The 21104-nt window shown below is 38.9% G+C and overlaps 3 protein-coding genes across 9 annotated transcripts; all 3 read right to left on the bottom strand.

Annotated features, from left to right (window-relative positions):
• Positions 1-517: 517 nt before the first annotated feature.
• On the bottom strand, positions 518-3789 carry LOC115685145 (receptor-like protein EIX1). Its single transcript, XM_030610159.2, has one exon. It carries the CDS (start codon positions 3715-3717, stop codon positions 556-558), a length of 3162 nt encoding a protein of 1053 aa, XP_030466019.1. The 5' UTR covers positions 3718-3789; the 3' UTR covers positions 518-555.
• A 3468-nt stretch (positions 3790-7257) lies between these two features.
• On the bottom strand, positions 7258-14444 carry LOC115685187 (uncharacterized). Of its 7 annotated transcripts, XM_056316573.1 has the most exons (11): positions 14202-14444; positions 13050-13219; positions 12646-12827; positions 11920-12552; positions 11746-11823; positions 10688-11012; positions 10408-10607; positions 8786-8862; positions 8204-8305; positions 7709-7895; positions 7258-7543 (listed from the first exon to the last, which is right to left on the bottom strand). In XM_056316573.1, the coding sequence occupies exons 2-11, from the start codon at positions 13216-13218 to the stop codon at positions 7454-7456; spliced, it is 2043 nt and encodes a 680-aa protein (XP_056172548.1). In that variant the 5' UTR covers position 13219; positions 14202-14444; the 3' UTR covers positions 7258-7453. The 7 variants fall into 7 exon arrangements, with proteins under 7 accessions (XP_056172548.1, XP_056172547.1, XP_030466071.1 ...); XM_056316572.1 differs by lacking the exon at positions 14202-14444 and having other exon boundaries at positions 11746-11804; positions 11910-12552; positions 13050-14185; XM_030610211.2 differs by lacking the exon at positions 14202-14444 and having other exon boundaries at positions 13050-14184.
• Positions 14445-15611: 1167 nt separating this feature from the next.
• On the bottom strand, positions 15612-20295 carry LOC115685144 (aldose reductase). The gene is given in 11 exon segments (XM_056316777.1): positions 15612-15785; positions 16024-16266; positions 16477-16548; positions 16664-16702; positions 18072-18110; positions 18112-18243; positions 18662-18803; positions 18839-18916; positions 18918-18934; positions 19874-19924; positions 20039-20295. Coding segments are annotated over 11 exon segments (1050 nt in total). The 5' UTR covers positions 20186-20295; the 3' UTR covers positions 15612-15695.
• Between the last annotated feature and the right edge of the window lie 809 nt (positions 20296-21104).

The raw sequence follows: 21104 nt of genomic DNA, 5'->3' as shown, positions 1-21104 counted from the left end.
TTGGACCCTGATCTGTCAATGTTAATAAGTCGAGTAATTCACTGGTTTAATAGCCCCTGTATTATCAGCTGACTGATTCAATCTATGTACTCTCCTTGGGTAGGATCTTTTCTACGCTTTTCACGAGTCCTTCATTGTGATTCTGTTGACATGCACGTTTTTTTTTTTTTTTGATGTCTCAAGATTGAGAAAGGAAACATAACCTGGGATGTACCCTAAACATGCAATTATCAGCAAAAGCATAAACAGGATGGAATGGAATTGCTAACAGAGTTTTACATCATTGACAAGCAAAATGATATAATGAGTACAATAACACGAAGTACCGCTAAAGAGCTGAGCAACACTAAATCACAAAAAGACATGATTTGCACTTACCATGCCGTTTTATTGACGGCTTGTTCGAACAAGCTTGAAACTGAAGAAAACAAAATATTGGCTACCACTCATAAGGAAAAACAAGCCAACTACAAAGATGATTCTGCCTAAACAAGAAAGCAAGAACTTCTCCAGATCAATGAAGGATTTGACTGATTGATGTTGAGAACGGGCCTGTTATGCTCTTCTCAATCTCCTCCTCAACTCGGCTGCCTTCACTACAACAATCACGTAGACCATGTCTGTTTTACGATCCACATAGTCGAAGTAGACGCGTCTCCAATTCTTCTTGTACACCAAAACTCCAATAACTCCCCAAAATCCAGTCGCAAACCCGAGCATTATGACAACGCAGAACATCACCTTTTGAATCTTACTTTCCTCATCGGTGTCTTCTTCTGGCGCTTGAGGGGCTTCTGTAACGGGGCATTTCTTTAGTAGAGGATCGCCACAAAGTAGAGGATTGTCGGCATAAATGGAAGGATCAACAAGGGTCTGGATTTGATTTCCTTTGGGAATTGGACCCGTGAAGTTGTTGTGCGACAAGTTTAGTTTGCTCAGTGATGTAAATACAGAAAAGCTTTGTGGGATTGTTCCTGAAAGGTGATTATTCGAAAGATCAAGTGACTCGAGTGATATCATGTATCCAATCCTAGACGGGATGCCTCCAGAAAGAAAGTTGCCGGATAAGTTCAGGCCTCGCAATTTGGAGAGCAAGGTAAGCTCTTCGGGGATTGGCCCAGTCAATTTGTTGCTTGAGAGATCCAAATTGACCATAAGCTGTAGAACAAGTGTTGTGTAGTCAAGGTCTATTCCCTTCGTGACCTGCTTCACATGCTCTTGAGTCCAATCCGTTGGAGACATCGGCGAAAGCACGGCAGCTGCAGGGGAGACCACAAGCGCGGAAGGTGCAGGAGGGGAGACTAAGTTGCCATCATCTATGCTTTTGTTCAGTTTCATACCGTTCATATAGCCAAGACAATTTGGAATTATTCCTGTTAGATTATTCATTGCTAGGTCCAATATTTGCAGCGCGGAGAGGAAGCATAGCTGTGGAGGAATACTGCCATTGAACATGTTATCTCGCAGTCTAAGAATCTGTAGAAACTGAAAGCTTCGTCCTAACCAATGTGGAACACTTCCAGAGATTTTGTTCTCGCCAAGATCCAAAATAAGCAAGCTTGTACAATTTTTCATAGTCACAGGAATTTCTCCATGGAGACTGTTGTTGTTCAAGTGTAATGACCCAAGCCCAAACAAATTTCCCAAAGAACTCGGTATGACTCCAGACAATTTGTTGGATGATAAATCAAGGAGACTCATAAAATTCTCCTTCCAACATGCAGGAATTTTGCCAACTAATTCATTCCTTCCAAGGTGCAACACTTCCAGTTCCATCTCGCATAATGAGGTCGGTATTGGACCACTCAAGAGATTATCATTCAGATACAGGGATTCCAAATTAGGCATCGCTAGGCCAATATCTTGCGGAATAGTTCCTGAGATGAAGTTGTGAGAGAGATCTAGCAAATACAATTCGGTAGGAAATTTCGGCAGAGTTCCATTTATTTGGTTGTAAGAGAGATCCAGGAAGTTGAATGACATGAGACCTAGCCAATCTGGGAGAGTTCCTGTGATGGAGGCATTGGACAGATCTATCTTTGTTGCCTTGACTTGCGTTCTTATCCATCGCGGAAATTCCGTTCCGAACTCGCAGGACGTCATCCCAATGTACCAGAGATTGAAGGGCGGTATCCAGTTGGAATCCACCTCGAAAGCTAAATAGTTTTTGCTGATATTTAAGTACGACAGCTTCGAGAGGTTGGAGAAGTGGATTTCGGAAAGTGTTCCTCTCAAGGAATTTGCTGAAAGATCTAAATAGTGAAGATCTTGAAGTTGTCCGAGACTATGCGGAATGGTGCCATTTAGAAGATTGTTACTGAGATCTAAAGACAACAAGACTTGCAATCTTCCTAATGCCTCTGGAATATCCCCTGTTAATTGATTATGTGATAGGTCAAGTACTGTCAGGTTTTTCAAGTGCCCCAGCCAATTTGGCAAAGCTCCCCCAAGAAAATTATTATATATCTCCAATCGCTCCAAGTTTTTCCCGATACGCCCCGAAGAATTTCCCTCAACTGAAAATATCTCCTCATGAAGTTCGTTATGGCCCAGCAATAGTGACCGGAGGAATGGTTGGTTCCTTAACAAAGAGAACAACCCTCCTTCAATGCTTTGCAAAAGATTGTGTGTAAGATCGAGATCGACAAGACTTCTCAAGTTATCAAAGCACCTTGGTACTGAAGAGTTGAAAAAATTCCAAGAAAGATCAAGGTGCTTGAGAGAAATCATATTTTGAAATATAGTGCTTGGGATGGGACCTTTGAAAGAGTTCCCTGAAAGATCAAGGTGCCGAAGAGAAGTCACGTTTTGAAATATAGTGATTGGGATGGGACCTTCAAAAGAACTCCATGAAAGATCAAGGTGCCTGAGAGAAGTCATGTTTTGAAATATAGTGCTTGGGATGGGACCTTTGAAAGAAGTCCCTGAAAAATCAAGGTGCCGGAGAGAAGTCATGTTTTGAAATATAGTGCTCAGGATGAGACGTCTGAAAAAATTGTCTGAAAGATCGAGGTATTGAAGATGAAGAGAAGTAGGCAGGTGAACTTCATAAATCCCGCAATTTGATAGGCTCAAATGTAATAAAGATGGGAGTTTGCTAATCACCTGCATCTGGTCTCTAGATCCGGTAATATTCAATCCGCTCATGTCAAGGTACTTTAATGCCTGAAGATGCGAAACCCACAGAATGTCTTCAACAACACCCATGTTATAATAAGTATGGAGATCGAGGACTTCCAATTTGGTGAGATTCCCCCATTCACGTGGAATAGAAAAACCAAAAGAGCTGGAAAAGTTAAGGTACCTCAACTGTTTCATCGATCCAATGAATTTTAATGTGTGTGCATTTTCGAAATAGATCCCGCTCAACTCTAGGTAGCTCAAGTATCTCAAGTTGAGCAAAGAAGAGTTCAGATCACTAGCTGTGAAAGAAATCACTGGGAAATCAGTTCCTGATGTGATCTGGAGCATGACGACATGTCCATTTACTTGGTCGCACTTTACTCCGGTCCATCGGCAACAATCTTCGCCGTTCCAAGGGGAAAGGAGGTGAGATGTATCAGAGAGATTTTGTCTGAACTGGATTAGAGCATCCCTTTCTTCTTCAAAGCAAATGGAGGATGAGCTTCTGTTTTTGCACAGACATACACATGCATTGTCTAAAATTAACAACAGACTTACTAATACAAGCATTTTCACACTATCATGTCTCGCCATGAATGATGAAGAAAATGAAAACAAAAGCTATATTGCACAAGAAAGCCACTCGATTAGGCTTCAAGGTTTTTGGCTTGGGTGCATTTGCTTGAACTTTGAGAAATTGGTTGGAGTGGGTTGTCCAGAGTAGACAAATGGCATTTATAGAGAGCAAGGAAAGGAATAATAATGAATGTAACCAAATATATCGTGGGTGTACCTTGTATATCACGTGTTAATAATTTCATTTACCATCACAATAAACGTAACCATAACTAGTAGCGTAAAGAAATCCAGCAGCATCCCGATGACTTGACTCCAAGTGGACCGTCTACCAAAAAGTCAAAGTCGATATCATCTCTTTAAAATTTTTTAGCTTGGACTGATGGGAGTAATTCAAAGATGGTCCTGCACGGTTGCTTTTCATCACCATTGAGGGGAATGATGGAGTCGAGGCTTACATTGGCAATATGCGTATGCCTTTAAATAATTGATGAGGCAATAAGACGATTTCAAAATCACACTTTTCAATTTATTAGCAAGATGAAAATCCAAGAGTTTATGATTATATACCATCATCGAGCAATATCGGATAAGGTTAGAAATAGAATATGTGCAAATTGGATTGGGTATACATCACTGCATAAACTTGAAAACTAAGGGATAAAATTAGCAAGAACCTCACAAATAAACTAAAGTTAAACTTAAAAAGAGCGATATGAAGAAATTGAGGAACTTGGCTCTGATTTAAAGTTGGATTTCACCAGAAAATGTAAGTTTCTATGTGTGATGAAGCTTCCCTAGTCGGAAGAAAGAGAAATGTCTTTCGTCGGATTCGTCATCGAATGTTGATCTGACCAACATGTGTGCCCATGGTGGTTCTCTAGCGACACCACTAGTGACAACTGCAGAAAACTTTGCAATCAAGACGCGCAAAAGTCTGGTATTTCAAGTCTCTTGTTCCCATTGTGCTCTATATTTGTGTCGTGCGTCTTGACTAGATAGAAATGGCTTTTCTCGCTTATTTAATAAGGCGACGACATCGTCGAGAATGATGAGTTCTTGTGTTTCATATTGGTTGAAATCCGTTTTTCAGTCCTCGCGAATACGGCAGTTCTCCGGTCTTGCTTACGAGTACATCGAATAGTTAATGTGGTCCTTTAGCCCAAGACAACAAGAATCAAGCCCTCAAATGGAGTACTCATTTGGTGACGATTCAAGGGTGTATAAATGACATTACCGACTTTCTCTCATATTATGTGGCACTCTGGATTTTAGAATTAATCCGTTTCATGAGGCTTACTTCGACTTGGGTCTATACTTATGAAACAGAGCAAGTGCTTGGCTTTGCCCCCTGCTATGAGCCAAGCAATAGACAAAAGTAAAAGAAAGTCGTAGCACCAAGATGTACGCACTTTGGTTGGGCTGGACCAAGCTTTGCAGTGCAAGACCCGCGAGCACCAAGTCATATTCTATGCGACGACTTGGGTCTTCCTATAATTATCTGGTTGCATTTTCCTTTGCATAAATGCAGGATTCTAAAGTATGTCTAATTCGGCCACTTACTCAAATGCTTATCATGGGTTTTGAAATTTCTTTCTACAAAGTGCGTCTATGGCATATTTTATTATGAAGGAATGATGAACATTAGCAAGCAAGAAAAGTAAGACGTGCAACAATATCCATCGATTCAGTGAATATCTCTTTTGGGTCAGAAGAACGCTCTCTTAAATTTTCTGTTGATACCAATTGTTCATTGGTGGATGAATAGACGGTAGAAGAATTAAGGACCGTACATACGGTGAGACTTTGCGGGATCAACGTCAACTGCTCTAAAAGATTAAACCGTCATATGAATGCGTGATTTAATATTTAAATATTATAATATTTCATGTCGCGACCAATGAAATCCCCGAGGTGTTTGGACGGATCACCGAGCAAATTCCTCTCGCGACGTGGGTGCTTGCGCTTGACACGGGCTCTCCCAAGCCCTATCAGTCGCAACGTTAATTATACTTGATGGATTATGACATTATTTTTGCTTGAAGAGTTGCCACTAATCAATTACAGGTTGATTAAAGCCCAAATAAGATAAAAGAGTTCACGGTTACTTTCGTGAACTAGAAATTCGTGGATACGGACACTTGGTTACGTAAGTTTTACATATAGCCCGTTATCGGTACCTTTCCTCCTTTGATAAGGGTGTTTCATGCAATCGTTTCTGATTTTCATCCCTAAACATGCAAATCTACATGGCCACACATAAGGGTGCAAGCAATAAGATGAAGTCAATCAATAATAGAACGAGTAAACAGCGGAAATGATAATCAAGAAGTGTTTGGCTTTGCCCCCTGCTATAAGCAAAGCAATAGATAACATGTTAACGAAAGTCGTAGTACCAAGATGTACGCACTTGAGTGGGGCTGGACCAAGTTTTGCAGTGCAAGACCCGCAAGCACCAAGTCATATTCTATGCAAAATTCTAAAGTATGCCTAATTTAGCCCCTACTCAAATGCTCATCATGGTTTTTGAGATTTCTTTCTACTAAGTGCGTCTATGGGATGTTTATTATGAAGGAATGATGAAAGCTAGCAAGAATTCTCTTTTGGGTCAAAAGAATGCTCTCTTAAATTTTCTTTTGATATCAATTTTTCATTGGAGGATGACTAGACGGTAGGAGATTCAAGGACCGTACACTCGGTGAGATTTTGCAGGATCTATAAAAAATTAAACCACCATATGAACCGTGTTAATATTTAAATATTCCAATACTCCATGTTGCAACATGGATCGTAATGTGAATGAAATCACCGAGGTGTTTGGACAGATTACTGAGCAAATTCCTCTCGCGAGATAGGCGCTTGCGCTTGAAACGGGCTCTCCCAAGCCCCATCGATCGTAACGTTAATTATACTCGATTGATTATGGAAATTTATTGTTTCTTTTATTTTTTTCTATAAGAGTCCTCACTAATCAATCATAGATCGATCAGAGCCCAAAGAGGATAAAAAGAGTTCACAATTACTTCAGTGAACTAGAAATTCGTGGGTACGCACACTTATTAGTTACGCAAGTTTTACATAGAAACCGTTATCCGTACCTTTCCTCTTTCATGCAATGGTTTCTGATTTTCATCCCTAAACATGCAAATCTACATGGCCACACATAAGGGGGCAAGCAATAAAATGAAATCAATCGATAATAAAACCTAAACATCCTAGATGTGCATGGAAACATATATTCATGGGAAGTTCCAATTATTCTAAGATGGGAATTGTGTGCATAGGAATTTCATGTAAAGAATATGTAAGATAGCATGATGCAAAGTCTAACGTGGGCATGACATGAGAAACTACTTCCATGAAATTAAAATTCTCCACACATGCAGTGGGATAACCTGAGCCATGATCAATGAGGCTTGGAGAGAGTATATGAAGTTGGAATATACAACTCTTGATTATTCGCGACAGGAGATTCATATCAATGGCGGTCAAAATTTACGAAAGAGTAATTTGACAGAATTATAAGCATTGTTTTTAACTAAGAGTGCAAGTGCAACAAAACAAAAGAATGCCCCTCGTGATATTAGCAAGCTCGAGTTCATCTGTACATTCCGATGCAACTTTCTCTGTTCCCCGCTAGTTTTGAACTATAAACAGAACGTTTCTCTCAAACACCGATCAACTTCATGCGTCAAAAGATATCTGCAACAACTGTCAAAAAATACAGAAACATTTCTGATAAAAGCAGCTTCTCTCACGGGACAATGGCAGACAAGAAACACCTTTGCCCAATGCCTCTAACAGACGTTTTGCACCAACTCTGGCCCTCCTTGAAACATTCAACCTGTGACGATACCAGTTGAGACTTAAGTTAAACGACGCTCCGGAAGCAATCCGGATAAGCAGTTTGGTTGACAGATTTTGAGGACTCAGAGTGAATCCAATGTCTGGCTGAAAATTATACATGAATCATGACGTACAAAATGGAGGGGGGGGGCAAAAAACTCACTATGTCTACGATGCCTTCATCAGCTTTTACACCTCCAATCACATATATCGACTCACAAAGGACGGCAGCAGCAGAATACCCTCTAGCGCAATTCATCAGTTCCCCGGCCATCCAACAATCCAGGCGCGGATCATACACTTCAACACTCGCAACCATTGAATTTCCATCGAAACCACCCAAGGCATATCTATTGAAGGTGTATAGATAAGACACTTACAATGCTCGTGAAAACTAACACTCAAAGTTGAGCAGAGTACAGGTAGCTCTACTTAATTTACAGTTGAAACAATGCAGAAGCAGAAGGGAGACTGCAAGGAATTTGTTTTATTAGACTTAGGTTGTGAGAAACTACATAATACACAAGAAGCACAGATGTGAAACAGTACCATGTCCACTTCAAGGAAAAATATGACATGCTTTTCCAGGATCTATATGCAAATATCATAAAATAAAATTGAACAGCTGGCATCAAAAAGAACATATAGGTATACGTACAGTTTTTCATTCAGTGAGACCAGTGAATGGCAGCCCCTCTTTGTGGTCAAGCTTCCAATTTTGGACCAAGAATGTTCTCTTGGGTCAAATCTTTCAGCCGAACTGAGATAATTCAGTAGAGAAAAAATTACCAACTCTCTGCTGTAGCTAACTCTGATGTAAAAGATTTCATATGCCATTCAAGAACTATATAGATTATTCTCATTTATTGTGAGGAGTATTAGGTCTACAAGGGTATTTTTGAATTTCTGGATATATAAAAGATATGGACAAAACAATAACTTGCAGTTCACCAGTAAAGGTTTCTTAGGGTAAAATTGCAAAAGCACTTCAGTGTTCATATGAGGAATGACACTGCCATTTTCCATCAGCTGCAAGAAAATATGATGGGTCAATCACATGCCAGATACTTTCACAGTTTGCACAGCAGTTGACAAGAATGCCCCCCATAAAAGTAAATCAACTTATGTATTCGGATTTATCAGAAAAAAGGATAACAGTCAGTCAAAAGACGAGAGTCACAAGAACGATCGAGCACTTCAAATCACAAGATAAAAGGATGACAAACAATCCATCTCTTACTTAAGATAATTATTGCCATCATAGCCACCAGTAGCATATATTGCCCCATTAAGCTCCACTGCAGCAAGAGCAAATCGCTGGGAGAAAAGGAGAAGCATGCCCAAAACGCAATTATCAAGTGAAGCAAATTAAAACACGGAAGTAAAAAGGGCATGTGAGAAGTTAATTAATGCTTAATAGTAAAGAGAGGAAAAGGAAGTTCATTTTCCTATAAGAAACAAGAAGATGGCCGGAGAAGAGATTTGTTAGGGTAAATTCGTGTTCAAACTCCTGCCTTTTCATTAGTGATGGGAATCCTATTAAAGTACCAGTTGTCCCTTCACGACTAGAAACAAATAATCAGTAAGCACATGCAGTGAATTCGTTACAAACAACTTACTTAGATTACACAGACTCATACCAGGGTCAATGTTAAAAATCAAAACACTGCACTACCTTACCGTACTGAACCCTCAAAATAAGTTGACATATATATCAGAAAAATTACCAAATCAGTCCTATACCTATTATATGGATGTCAATTCAGTCATAATCCTTTCAATTTTGCAAATATAGTCCTTGCAGACGTACCATGTAGGACAGCCAGCGATGATTGACCGCCAACACAACATTTTCGAGTGAAAATTGGCCTGAATGACTATATTGACATATCACAAAAAGATTTAGGACTATATTTGCAAATTGAAAGGATGAGGACTGAATTGGCTTCCAATAGGTATATAACTGATTTGGTAATTTTCTCGATATATATGTCACCTTATTTCCTTTGTATCATAGTAAAAACATGAATAAATTCAAAAGCTTCACGATCCATGTAAAGTATTATATAGAGAACAATGTTAATCAAGAAACTATGCTAAGCATGCATTTGCTACTTCAAGAAGTCAATGTAACCCCAATGCCGAAGCAAAATGACCGGAGGACTTAAAAGGAAACACAACAAAAACAAATGAGTTTTATAAAATGGCAATTCTTTGTTGTCAACAGTGTCACTTGGGTTTAGAACTCCAAGTATGACAGAGGCAGATGTAGAGAGTACATAATTTTTCACAAGATCCTCATATGACTGGAGCGTCTGAACCATAAAGCAACCATAAAACAACGACTAATAAGCAATTCGATTCTTCACATTTTGCCCAACTATAATGAAGGTCTCTCCCTCCCTCCCTCCCAAAATGACCAGCGGACTTTAAAGGAAACACAACAAAAACAAATGAATTTTATAAGTGCCAATTTTTTCTTGTCAACAATATCACTCAGGTTTAGAACTCCAAGTATGACAGAGGCAGATGTAGACAGTACATACTTTTTCCCAAGATCCTCATATGACTGGAACGTCTGAACTACAAAGCAACCATAAAACAATGACTAATAAGCAATTCAATTCTTCACATTTTGCCTAACTATAATGAAGGTCCCTCCCTCCCTCTCTCTCTCTCTCATTTGAAGTACCTATACATATGGACATTTTGCATTATAACTTTTTACTACAAGGAAAAATATGTACTCCACTGAGAGCACTCTGCCAATAACACTCTTTGACTCATTAATCACATTCAAAACTCAGTCGTTTGTAGCTTCACCAGACAACTTTAAAAGCACACGCAAGCTATGTACTATACCTTTTGTAGCATTGACCGTGCGCAGATCCACTTGCCGATGTCAAAGTCAAGCATCTCAACATCTGAAAAGCAATCGTGTCCATTCCCACCTCCAAGAGCAAAGATTTTTTCCCTTACCACTGCTCCAGCCAAACTTCCTTTTTTAGCATTCAATGATGGTTGAACGGTCCACTTATTTTCAGCCAAACTGTATGATTCGACTGTGCAGAAGGATAGTTATCACATTAGGATAATAGGATTACAATGGCAATGGAGATTCGAAAGATGGCAATTCTAATACCTGCATCATGCCAGGATTCCCCATCTCCACCGCCAAACACAAAGAGCTCTTCTTTAAACTTTGCAACAGATGCATATGCACGGACAAAGTTCATCGGCGCAAGAGATTTTACTACATTGTGAGAAGGGAAATAGGAATATACTGCAGATAACCATGATGAACCATCGTATCCTCCAACAATAATGATGGAATCCTTAAGATCAAGATCCAGTTCCTCAGAAGATTGGATTTCCTCAGGAACAGCATCATGCGATGAAGATTTCAACAAAGAATCCAACAAATTACAGTGATCTCTCAGATAACAAATTTCGTTTTCTGCCCAAACCTGAACCAAAAATACAGTGAATGATGCAACAAAACATGTAGAAATAAGAAAAAGAAACTTCACAACAATGTGAGCCAACAAAGAAAACATAGGAAAACTGCATATGTTTTGTGCACAACAGACTCAGTAAAACTAAGACTGCCTCAAAAAAAATCACCCAAGGCCGTCTTCAAAAGGAACACCAGTATAAAAGGCAGAAAAAATCCTAATTCTGTCCCTGAGCTAGAGCAAGACAAGAATACTCTCTCGTATAACCATAATGGTAACCTAGCAGGAGATGTCATTACTCAACATAGAGTTTACAGCTAACCATGTGAAACTCAACGTAACCTATATTTTCCTTCCCCAAGGAATTAGAGAGGGTTTTCCTCATATTTCCCTTTAAGGGACAAAAGTTCCTTTTGAGTATGACCTTTAAAAGCAGCACAAAGAAAGGCATAGATGCAACAAATTATACCCTGACAATGTTTGTAGTTTGCCTTTTAACTCTGTGTCTCCAATGACTTAATATGTCAGTAAAAAACATTGCCTAAATCCGAAAGGTTTTACGTGCAACAATTGTAGCACTGGGCCATATAAGAGTATATGTGATACTTAAAATCCAATAAAATAGTCAACCCTTTCAAACCTGATGGCAGAAGAATCCCCAAAACACAAATCAATAAGCGATTCTAAGCTTAGAGCTAACAAATGAAACACAAAGGACCAAAGTATGAACGAAGCTTCATAGTACCAGCTTCTGCTCCAAATCAATCATCTTTTGAGTTTGTTCCATCTTAAAGTCCTTGAGCTCTCCCAATTCTCGAATCAACTACACAAAGAGAGGGATCATACAGAATGTTCAGGGAGCATGAGCAGAAGGAAGATTACTAATTATTTTTGCTTGAGATGCCTCACTCCAAACTACCTGGGGAATGATAAGATGATAATCAGAAGAGGAATGAATATCCTGTAATTTCTTCTCTTCTAGGTCCACAGAGGAATGAAAATCCTGTAATTTCTTCTCTTCTAGGTCCACAGGTGCCTCGACAAAGCTGTTTTCTTCGGATTTTATGCCCTCAGTGCTAGAACTACCTTCTGAACAATGATTCGAATGTAAATCATTATATTCCCGGCTAAGAGCCAATTCTTTCAGTTGCGCAATTATTGAATCCCTCTCATCTCCTCCATCTAGCTTCATACTTGCACAACCTTCAAATAGCTGATCATCTACTTCAATAGCAAGTGAAGGATCTGCAGAATCAGATCTCCCACTTGAGTGCTCGAGTTTTTCTTCCATTGAAGTAAAAGGCTTCATTTTTTCCCATTCTCCTCTTGTTTCCTCAGAGAGAAGAGGTTGTGAAATTGTTCTCTTCTGGACTATATACTGGGGAACTGATGGAGCGATCGCTAAAGATGCAAATAGGGATATCAATTTACTTGTTTGAGCATGGTCCAATTCAAACCAAAAATGGTTGCATGTATGGTAGTTGTCCGCAATTATTCGCTTGAACTGATCTTCCGGCAGCGGTTGGCATTGCATCCTGATACGAATTTGAACCTTATTGGACAACCAATCAACTCATAATCATACATTTGGTAATGAAAACTAAGAGACAATACATAACGTGTTGGAAAAATAGATAAGAGATACCTGTGCTGGATATGGAGTCTTCTCTAAAACATCAGTGCTCCAACAATAAGGATCGATATTCATCTGACCACGGCTTGCAGCCTCAAAAATTCCATGAAGTTTTCTGTCTGAGTAGTTGAATAAAAATAGTGGCAAGCCAGGTTCAATATGGTTGACATAAGCAATGTGTGAAGATGGCAAGCCTGTTAATAATGACTCTCATAAGTTTTCATACTTTAAACAAAACTAGTGCAAATTAAAACAAGATAGCATGCAGTGACAATGAATGAAGGAAATAGAAGAAGAATAAACTCCGCTGTACGTGTTCAACAATTCTACTACCTTAACCAAATGATATATAAAAATAAACCGTTGAAAGTTAACTGCAGTGCCGATAAATCAAATATGAACCACCAATGACTTACCAAATAGTTGTTTGGATAGGCATTCCTTCATAGTGTTGTCCTTGCAACCAAAGATTACACCACCAAGATTATTCTTCCCCAAGTTTCTGTGAGCTAAAACACCAGTTGGGATAATTGGAGAAAAAGATGTGTTTCCAAGGTAGGTGTCCCTATTCTTTACTGTCCCCATCCTGTTAGAAATTTCTATTGAATATATATCATGTAACCAAAAAAAAAAAAAACCAGTATTTGCACTTTGAGATTGCCCCTCTTCATTGGATGAAGTAGAAGGTGAAGATCTAAATAAGCCAAGCCAACCCATTCAGAAGCACATTCTATTGTATGCAAAGGAACCAAGCTTGACGGCAAACGTCTAATCGGTCATCTCGAGACAGAGACAACCACAGGATTGCAAAACTACAGATGCCATTCAAGGCATTAGAAGAAAGGAAACACCCTGAATGAAGGTGCATGCGTAAAACGACGTGAGACACCATGCGCGCATATCTGCACTTGAGCACCCACCGATGGGCAACGATAGAAAGACAGAGAATAAAGCTCAATTCTAATAACTCAACGATTTTCAGTGTTCACCGCCCATGTGCACAAAGCACAAGCCTCACACACACGACAGACCACAGCACTGCTGTCAAATGATCAACTTCATGATTGCAAAAAACACATCCACCGAGCACAACACTCAAGCACATGATGGCCCTCAATCCTATTCCTACACACACACACACACAATTTCACTGTACACCGTAAATACACTGAATGAACACTCCCGACACATTCAAATTCAACCAGACTAGCGATGTTCCAATGTCAGTTCCATCAAGAATTCACGGTGAACAGAGATTGATGTCGGGCAGAAACGCGGCAAACGAGAAGAATTCAGAGCTCGAATCAAACGGAAATCGCACACGCGATGACGGCACATGAGAACGGCCAATCCGCAGAGCCAAAGCACAGCGAATTCTCCTCGACCCAAAAAACAGAGCGACAAAAAAATCGAAACTTTACAGCAGTAGAGCTCGCGGAACGAACTCCGGCACCGAGACCGATAACGCGAAAACCGAAACAACACAGAAATGAAGGGCAGGACGAACTCGTCGACGCCGCCTATCGAGTTCAACGACACAGAGAGAGATTGAGAGAGAGAGGGCGTACCCGGCGAGAGGGAAGCGGGGAATGGCGGCGGCGGCGGCGGCGGCGGCGGGCGGGCGGGCGGCCCTTTTGGCCTTCGCGGCGGAGCCGGTCAATGCACGGACGGCTCGGGCGGCGGATTGGAAGGCGGCGACGGAGACTTAGCGGAGAATCAAGGTGGGTACTAATGGCGGAGACTGTTGCGGGTTTAAGGAATGCATGTTCACTGTTCGGAGAGAGAAAGTGAGAGAATAGTAGAGCGATTAAAGCATGTCCCCACATTCGATGTAGCTTCTGATCGGAGGCAGCGTTTGATAACGACTGCTCCTGAAATAAAATAAAAAATTCTTTCGATAGATTATTCATAAATTCCTGTTCTCGGCGGGCCAGCGGCAGATGCCCGGCCGGCGGCGGCGGCAGGCGGTGATCGGCATGATGGGGGGGCGGCGGCAAGCAATAAAGAGAATTTTTATTTTCTATTTTTATTCCAAAAATAGAAAAGTAAAAAAAAATCTACTTTTTATTTCTATTCCAAATCTATTTCCGAGCTAAAATTTTGTCCCAAAATAAAAAAAATGAAATTACGTTGCCAAACGAATTGCTGTTCCAAATCTGTTCCTGGGAACAGGAAAATAGAAAATGGTTATCGTTCATGCTCTTATAGTATATGCTTTATTTTCTCAAAAATACATCTAGTACAATTATAGTAGATGATGTAGATTAAGACGCATTTTAATTAGTGATTATCCATTATGTGAATTTTGTAACGAAATTCATATAATTAATGATGGAGATGGTATTGAATTTATAAAGTATCGCACGAGAGCTCAAATTAAGCAAGTCATGAGGTGGAAATGGAATGTTGTGCATCAAGATTCGCAAGCTCCGCACTTGGTTGTTTTGACGTTGTTTGATTGGACAAGGCACCGAGATAAAAAAAAAATTGAATAATTTGTTTTGGGTTTTGAATAAATGATTAATACCACAAAAAATCTCAAATTAGTATATTTGTGATAAATTTACCCCAAACTATTTTTTTACCAAAAAAAACCCCAAACTAGTACACTTGTGATAATTTTACACCGAACTATTTTTTTGACCACCAAAAAACCCACATTGGTACACCTGTTTTTTATCACCAAAAATCCCAAATTAATACGCTTGTGACAAATTTACCTTTCATTAGTTTCCGTTAAATTTTACTATCAAAATGCTAAGTTTGATAACACGCGATAGTTGATGGGCATATCAATTTGGGGTTTTACCCCTATGTTTTTCACAAGTTTACCAATTTGTTGTTTTTCGTAATATTAATCCAATTAAACGGACACTAACGGAGGATAAATTTGTCAATAATTATGAGCAATAATTATTGTCTTGAATTAGAATAAATTCTCGTGATATTAGTAACAATTTTATCACTAATTTATTAATCAACAAAAGCAAAAATCACTGAGACTGACTTAAATACACAAGAAGGATGACCAACAAAGCCAGCAATCACACATTTCTGATGAATCAGTCCTCATGATCCCAGAGATCAGCCACGCTTCTGAATGGCCCTGCTTCCTTGTTCACAAACAATTCTTCTCCATCAAGCACTCTTCTCTGTACTCCCCCACAATGCCAAGCCATCAATTCTTAATTAGTCATTTGAGAAAATAGATTTGGAGAAAAATTAAGAGACATACTTAGCAACAAATTAATAAATTATGATGTCCAAATTGATGTGGGGCCATCTCACACAATGAACAGATCGAACCCGAGATGACTTTTTAGGGTCATGATCGACTCGGTCTGTCGCGTTAGACAATAAGATTAAGCTCGCGCAAGATATTGACATTACCTGATCGGGGATTCTGCAGAGCGTTCGGAAATCTTGCTCCGGGATTTCCCACCCGAAGACGTGCGCGTTCTCTTTGATTCGGCCGGGGTGTGTCGACTTCGGGATGACGCTCGTGCCCCTCTGGAGGGCCCATTTCACCAGCACCTGCCCGGGGCTCTTGTTCAGCTTCCTCGCTATTTTCTCCACCGTCTTGTCGTGGATCAGATCTCGGCCTCCTTCGGATGAGCCCAACGGAGAGTATGCCTACGATGATTCTCTTTCGCTGTTAGCTTGTCGTGATGTAGCGGCTAAAAATTCTAGATTGAATTACTCGTAGGCCGGACTTTAGTTTAAGACAAGGCGTGAAAATATTATTTAAGAGAGGTAATTGAATTCAAAATCTCCGTTTCTAATACCATGTAAAAGATGACAACTGCGAATCCCAAAAGAGAGAAAAAATTTATGAAATCATACAGTAACATGGATGCTGTTTTTCTTGCAAAACTCCAGCATCTTATCATTTCGCCATCCCGGATGCATCTCCATCTGAACCAAAAAAATTCGTTAAAATGGACATTAATCCAAATTTCAAACTCAATCCAAGTAAGTGATTGATTGATTAGTTAATTAATGAATTGGTGGTTAATTGATCCCTTCTTACCTGACAAACAGAGGGCATTGTCTCAGTAAATTCCAGCAACTTAGGGTGCGAATGGTAACCATTCTGCTCCAGAAATTAAATTCTTGCCAGAAATTGATTTCTGGAATTCTTGCCAGAAATTGATTTCTGAAGGAGAAATCTGTTTGGTAAAACATGACTAATTCTGCTCTAGAAATTGATTTCTGGAACAGAAATCTGTTTTGATTTATTGATTTTTTTTGCACCTAAAAAAATTTAAATTTTACTCAAAGTGGGTGGCCACATGTATTATAAGCCATTCTGTAAAGTTTTGAAATTTTTTATTTTTTTAAATTTTTTTTGGGCACCTAAAAAAATTTAAATTTCACTCAAAATGGGTGGCCACATGTATTCTAAGCCATTTTGTGAAGTTTTGAATTATTTTATTTTTTTATTTTTTTGGGCACCTCAAAAAATTTAAATTTTACTCCAAGTGGGTGGCTACAGATATTTTAAGTCATTCTGTGAAGTTTTGAAATTTTTTATTTTTTTTATTTTTTTGGGCACCTCAAAAAATTTAAATTTCACTCAAAGTGGGTGGCCACAGGTATTTTAAGCTATTTTGTGAAGTTTTGAAAATTTTTATTTTTTTATTATTTTTATTTTTTTTGGGCACATCAAAAAATTTAAATTTCACTCAAAGTAGGTGGCCACAGGTATTTTAAGCCATTTTGTGAAGTTTTGAAATTTTTGATTTTTTTTGGGCACCTCAAAAAATTTAAATTTCACTCAAAGTGTGTGGCCACAGGTATTTTAAGCTATTTTGTGAAGTTTTGAAAATTTTTATTTTTTTATTATTTTTCTTTTTTTTGGGCACATCAAAAAATTTAAATTTCACTCAAAGTAGGTGGCCACAGGTATTTTAAGCCATTTTGTGAAGTTTTGAAATTTTTGATTTTTTTTGGGCACCTCAAAAAATTTAAATTTCACTAAAAGTGGGTGGCCACATGTGTTTTAAGCTATTCTGTGAAGTTTTGAAATTTTTGATTTTTTTTTTATTTTTTAAAAAAAATTCACCAAATTTCATATTTTCCCGAAATCTGACTTTTTTTTATTTTCTGGAAATTTTTATGAATTTTTCTAGAATTTTTCAATTTTTATGCATTTTCTGAAAAAAAAAATTTATGAGAAAATAGGGAGAATGCATTCCGGAATCAAGAAGCTACAAAAAGTAGCTTCTCTTTTTCTTGCCAAAAGCTCATTCTAGAATAAAAAATGCATTCCGGAATCAAGAATGCATTCTTGAATCAAGTATTTTTAACAAACGCATTTTTATTCCAGAATACAAAAATCCCTCCGGAATGCATTCCGGAAATTTTTTAACAAACGCCATTCTATTCCGGAATGCATTCCGGAATAGAATTTTTATTCCGGAATGCATTCCATGCGCACCCTTATTGAGCTTCTTGAGGGTGAAATTACAGACTCCTAATGTCCCTAACCAGATTGTCCTTGACAAGATTTTCCATTTTCCTCCAAACACCTTCCATGTCGAAATCTAAAACCTCGCTGGCCTCCGGAGGCCGGCTGGATCCGTCCTTGAGGCGAAATGGCCAATGGATCTGCAATACCACAAGTCAGTTACAAAATAAGCAAGCCCATGCTTAACTTCAGCTCTAAATTTTGTCAACTCCCTGAAAATGATGGTGAGGGACGACCATCTAACTACTCTGCTCAGCATTATCATAAAAGTCTCATACTCGTTACAAAATGTTCATTTTTAAACAATGATGAGCCTTCACTACTCAGCACCACCGAAGTAGGCGAGCTTGTCAACGTGACACAGCCGAAGCACTAGAGCCCTCCACCACCCATTCACCAAACCAAGCCACAAGGCTGCTTGATAAGACCGAGGTTCGACCTGTGACTTGTAGATGGGAAATATAAGCGTGAGGCCAACTAGGCCGCCCCCGCCGGTGGTCAAATTCGATCTCTAACAAAGAAATAAGTGTTGAAAGCATGTTGGAGATGGACAATAACCAGATAAAGGTCGAGGTAGTCGAGCTGCAATTCTTGGAGGGTGTTGTTCAATGAGGGTCGAACTCTGTCCGGCGACAACTCGGTGCACCTGCATATCAAAATGCATTTAACACAACTGCAGTAGATAAGCATAGGACATTTAGTGCTAATAAACAAGAAAAGTTAGGAGTTTATGATATGAAAATCATTTTTACTCTTTGCCAAAGTTTTGATGTGATGAAGAGATCCTTCCTATCAACTCCTGCTTGCATTGCACTGGAGCCCATGCCCAACCTACGATAAAAAGCAGCGAGACATTCTTAATTCCCTTGACATCAAGAACGTTCATTATGAATTGGAGAAAAGATTTGTTAAAAATGTTTAAGAAATTGTTAAGCGAAGTAATTAAATAATAAAATGTTACAATTTGCTATATATGAGCTCTGATCCATGTTTTGGATCTCGATTCCTTCCTTATCTTTTCCTTTTTGGCCATCTTATATACACACACACACACACACATTGCTGTAGAGGTCAATGCAACATGCAAGCTACCAAAATCATTAATCAACACCGGCTTTTGTAGCCCCCCAACCCTTTCAGATCTATATGTTTATTTATTACATTGCATTAATGATCAAGTGGTATCAATTGATTGTAATATAGCTAATTAATTTAATTTTCATTTATAAATAAAACTATGACTGTTGCATGAAAGTTGTAAGCATCACATAATAAGATAATCATTTCTTGAAGACTCGAAGATATTCGGGAAATGAAAGTTAGGAGGTCACCGCTACCAAACCAATACATATAACACAAAAGGAAAAAACTGATATTTCAAAAAAGGGTCTTGTTAAAGAGTGTTTCGGGACACATGTTAACTATAATTAATAAGGTATTATTTTCATTTAAATGAATTGGTTACACTTAACACTTGAACGACAATACATTCAAATGTTTAACTAGGTGCAAATCCTTCCAAAAAATACAAAGATAAAAAACCAATCGCCTAAGTTTCGGTATTGAAAAATTATATGAAATCTATGCATCGAAGGGGCATCAGTCTAGTTCAGCACTAAAATTAGTAGTCTCCCAGAAATTACGATGGTAAATCCGGAACTTGGAATATAAATTTAACCAAATTCTAAAGATATCTTTGAATATCCACCACAGTTTTGGAATGTGGAAAAATGAGAGAATGCACAAGATAGAGGAGCAAAAGAGAGAGACCTCTTCTTGAACTTTGTACTGCCAGGCGGTGTCTACGTGCCTGTAACCGGCCTGCACTCATCTCATCCCGGCCAAAACACATGTTAAATCCAAAACCAAATGGAAAGCAAGAATAAAAGAGAGAAACAATCGGATGGGTCGAGCTCGATCTGCAGAAATTACGACCTCGACGATGGCGGCGCGGACGGCGGGGGAGGTGCCGGAGCCCGATCTCCAAGTGCCCAGCCCGACGGCGAGGATGGCGTGGCCGCTCGACAGCTCGAAGCTCTGGGACTTTAGGTCGACGGCGGCTGGGAGTGTTGCCTGAGCCATTCCTCTCTCTCTCTCTGTTCTGTTCAGTTCTGTTGATGAAAGTTAGGGCGAGTCTAACAACGAGAATGAAAGTAACAATCAAAGCGGTGAAATAGGGGAAGGAAGGAAGGAGAAAGGAAGGGAGGGAGGGACATGGCTCGTTGCATGGCCAACACGTACGTTGGTGGTTTCTTCGACCCACCTTGAAAATTGGAAGATTTTTATATTTCGAAAGAGTCGGGTGTTTCGAAATATAAATACTTTATGTTCCCAAAACATGATAAATGAAATTTAACATGTGATTCGGAGGATCTCTTAACATTTTTCCCTTAATGTGCTTGAAACTTCTTAGACAAAATTAACTCTCTTGTCTCTCTTGCTCTCTTCTATTTTCCTCCCTATCTATCTATCTATTTATACGTATTTATATGTTTATACCCAACCTAATGTTGTCTCACTTTTATCTCCCTCATTTTGCCCTTGCTACATAAATTAAAAAAAAAAAAGGGAAAGAATCACCAAAAATTCTAAATTGTGCACAATGTAGTACATTTGCTCTCAAACTTTTTTTGTGATACCAAAAAATCTTAAACTTGTACATGGATAACACATTTATCATCTGCCAAGGTTCCGTCGATGAGCTCTATTAAAATTCTGCCTACCTAGATGACAGAAGGCAAACGGAATTGATATGATGCCCAGGTGGCTTAAAAATCATTCAGCAGAATCTTGATGGAGGGTAAATGTATCACACGTGTACAAGTTTGGAGTTTTGATGTCGCAATAAAAAGTTTAGGGTAAACGTGTTCGAAATTGATATAGTTTGGGATTTTAAACGTCACAAAAAAATTCAAGATAAATTCATCACAATAAACATAATAAGAGATTTTTTTTATGGCTTTTTCCCATCTTTTTATGAAGGGGCAATTAGATGTAATGG

This window comes from Syzygium oleosum, unplaced genomic scaffold (assembly GCF_021117445.2).
Source record: "Syzygium oleosum isolate NSW1041296 unplaced genomic scaffold, Sole_v2.1 Sole_v2.12, whole genome shotgun sequence".
NCBI classification, from domain to species: Eukaryota; Viridiplantae; Streptophyta; class Magnoliopsida; order Myrtales; family Myrtaceae; genus Syzygium; species Syzygium oleosum.
This window is presented reverse-complemented; position numbering and strand designations above follow the sequence as displayed.